This window comes from Cajanus cajan, chromosome 7, assembly GCF_000230855.2.
Source record: "Cajanus cajan strain Asha chromosome 7, NIPB_CcT2T_4, whole genome shotgun sequence".
NCBI classification, from domain to species: domain Eukaryota; kingdom Viridiplantae; phylum Streptophyta; class Magnoliopsida; order Fabales; family Fabaceae; genus Cajanus; species Cajanus cajan.
Window position 1 is genome coordinate 46,668,774 of NC_138523.1, and position 3,264 is coordinate 46,672,037.

Below are 3,264 nucleotides of genomic sequence, written 5' to 3' on the forward strand. Positions count from 1 at the left end.
CCTTCGTTTCTCTTGTCTTTTTATTGTTTCTTTGGCGATCAAGTAGGAAATAATCAAAATATACTAATAAGATATACGTGCATATATGCCTATGATAGTGTCGATCTGATTTAGCTTTTAACGGTTAAAACTATAAAAATAAATAAATAAAATACAAGTTATGATATAAATATGATCTGTTTCGCAACCAATCATCATTTATTTATTCATAAAAATGATTTATACACACTTCTTGGGATATGTATTTAGTTTACAACTTTGGGAGATAAAAGAAAGAGAAAGCGATTGGTATTAGTTGCGTTGCGTAACTACGAGAGATATAGAAAGAGGTGCAAGATGCTATAATATTGTGGTGTAGAAAAATTAGAATTATTTTTTATTTATTCTAACAAGTTACAAATGAAACAATGTTCACTGTTAAATCAGTTTACGCGGCGGGGTAGTTGAGAGTTACAAGGAACTTTTCTAGTAATGTAGATCTGGAAAATTCAGAATTCAATTTGTTCAGCCAAATAGGATTTTTCATTTAACTAAAAGAACACTACGTTCGATTCACGCTACTTTTACTTTACAGCTCTTTCATGGAGAACTCCCTAGCCCAAACGATAAGATTTTCAGGTAATCTGAAGCCTGTTGGCGAGTGAAAGCATAAGTGAGATAACTACTCATGAAAAAGGCATCTGAAATTTGATTTTGCTAAAGCGGAATAAAATTAACGATGTCTTGGACTACAACCGCAGAGAACTTAAAAGAGAATCTATTTCTATATCTTCTATTCTTCGTTTTAGCCACTGAAAAGCAAAGATTAGGCACGTGAACCTCGTCTAACGAATGACGTTTTGTTAATTTTGGATAATCATTGTATCAGAATTTGCATTTTATTCTGTTATTTAAAAGGGGAAATAAAAAGAAAAAAAAAACTAATGTTTGTAATAATACTTGTGGTTTGATTCTAAAACATGAAATTATTTGTTTATTTAATTCTAAAGCATCGCCTGATTGCAAGATCTGCACGGACAGCACGGTCAAAGAATATTGATGTTACTGCTCCAAAGGACTGTGCATAGAGACATGTTGCATGCAAAACTGAACTAATTTAAATTAGATTATATGCTTGCTGAATAAAATCACAAGGAAAATTGGTACATAAAAATTATTTTTCTCATGAATACAAGCAGACCCTAAAATACAATTAGAGAATTAGAAATTTCGTCCTCTTATAATTTTTACAGTTGATAAGGGTATTTGTTTAGGACCTGTATCGATATTGATGACAGACTCTGATACAAAATATAAATATTGTGAATTTTTTCACATGACAATAGAAATAGAAATATCGTGAATTTTTTCGCATGACAAAAGCAGGAAAAGGGGACATTTGCAGAACAGACAATTTAATGTCATGCATGTTAAGTAGCAACTGCACAACTTACAGGATATTCACGTTAAAGATCGAGTGCATGATTTAACTACTCATAGCAAAAAAACCAAGTCTTATGATATCAGAAGAATTGATTTCACAAGAAATTCACAAGTCTTTTAGGAACACGACTATACTAACTATGGTCGATAAAGAAACAAGTTCACAACGACAATGCAATCAACTGCTACACAATAATCAGCTCATCCTAAGAAGGGCATAATGCTGTCATCAAATGCCACACACACAAGTTTGGAGAAATTATTAAACAGCTAACCAATGTAGTACATTTAGATCCTAATTCATACCATTAATCGTGAAGATTACGCATTGTAGTGAGACACAATCAGAAAATACATTGGTGATAGTCACTCATAACACTGTTTGTGTCAAAAACACTTTTAGGAGCCTAACATATGCTTTTAAAAATAAGATTATGAAGAAGCTAATTAGAGAGACTGAACCTAAATTGTGAGGTAGGTCACAAGTTTTACAATGTAAAAGCAAAAGGCGTTACACTTACACAACCATGTGCATTACATTCAAGCACAATCATGCAAGGGAAGTGAGATTACCTAAAAGGATACGACTCAGATGCAGTAGTCACATATACATAAATATATGATTCTCTAATAAAAATGGAGTTTCAGTGCAGAAATATAATGCAAATCTGTATTAAGCAATAAAACGAGAAGAGTACAAAACACATGTAAAATTTTAGTATTGGTGCATGGAAGCTAATATACAAGACAGCATAGCAATAGCAGGGATGAAGAATTCATGGAAAGAGAGTGATAGTGTTAGTGAATTGTACAAAAGAATTGAAATAGAAAAGTCAAACAGGAACATAGGCACCAGCAGAAGGAGAGTCCCCAACACCAAGCATAGGGCCATAGGGGGATTCTTGATCATCGCCAGCAAGCTCATCCGTACTCCTGAGCGCACCGTGCAAGCAAACGACGACGGCCCCAACGGCGGCGGAGAGAAGGAGGTTGGGCCAGACACCGGTGGCGAAGAGCGCGACGAGGGTGGCGAGGGCGAGGGGGAGGAGCGCGAGGGGGAAGTCGGGGCGGGCGAAGTAGAGGAAGTACCAGGCGGCGAAGAGGAGGAGGAAGAGGAGGAGAGGGAAGGGGTGGCGGAAGAGGGTGAGGAGGAAAATGAGGAGGAGGAGGAGGGCGTAGTTGGCGAGGAAGTAGGTTAGGTTGTGGGCGAGGCGCGTGGTGGCTTCCGAGATGGAGGAGGGGAGGCTGAAGGCGGAGAGGTCCAGGAAGACGCGCCAGGGGCGACGCGTGGATACCACGCTCTCGCTCGCTTCCTTTATGTTTGAGAGAGTCTCCGCCGAGGGCCACATTCTCATTACTGAAATTGGGAGAAGGCACTGTCTTGTAGTTGTGCGTGTTCGTGGGATTTAGATTTTCATTTGGGAAGAAAGGACAAGACCAGCCACTCGTCGATGGAACCAACCAACACAAACGAAGTTTCCCCCCCCTCCCCCTCTCTCCTTTTTCCAATTGGGCCCTCCTCCCAGGCCCAAAGTATTTTTTTAACACAACAAGTGTACATTACAACACACATATTTATCATCAATACAATTATAACATAACTTTAAAGTTAAACTATATCAATTTACAACAACAAACACCTTACAACAATATTCAACTTAGATTATTAAACAACTTACATCAATATGCACTTACATTATATTAATAATAGAGGAATACCTCTTTTATTAATTACTTTTCATCTCTACATTTAATATACCATTATATCCTTATATTATTAAAATAAAATAATAAAATTTTAGTACCAATTATTCTCTTTTAATAAAAACTTAGTCTTTTTTG

The 3,264-nt window shown here is 36.8% G+C and overlaps 1 protein-coding gene across 1 annotated transcript; it reads right to left on the reverse strand.

Moving 5' to 3' along the window:
* Window positions 1-2,070: 2,070 nt before the first annotated feature.
* Window positions 2,071-2,889, reverse strand: MPI7 (CAMV movement protein interacting protein 7). Its single transcript, XM_020353430.3, has one exon. It carries the CDS (start codon window positions 2,775-2,777, stop codon window positions 2,256-2,258), a length of 522 nt encoding a protein of 173 aa, XP_020209019.1. The 5' UTR covers window positions 2,778-2,889; the 3' UTR covers window positions 2,071-2,255.
* Window positions 2,890-3,264: the final 375 nt, after the last annotated feature.

Excerpts from the sequence above, each read along its gene's own strand:
- MPI7 (XM_020353430.3), bottom strand. The coding sequence starts at position 2,777 with ATGAGAATGTGGCCCTCGGCGGAGACTCTCTCAAACATAAAGGAAGCG.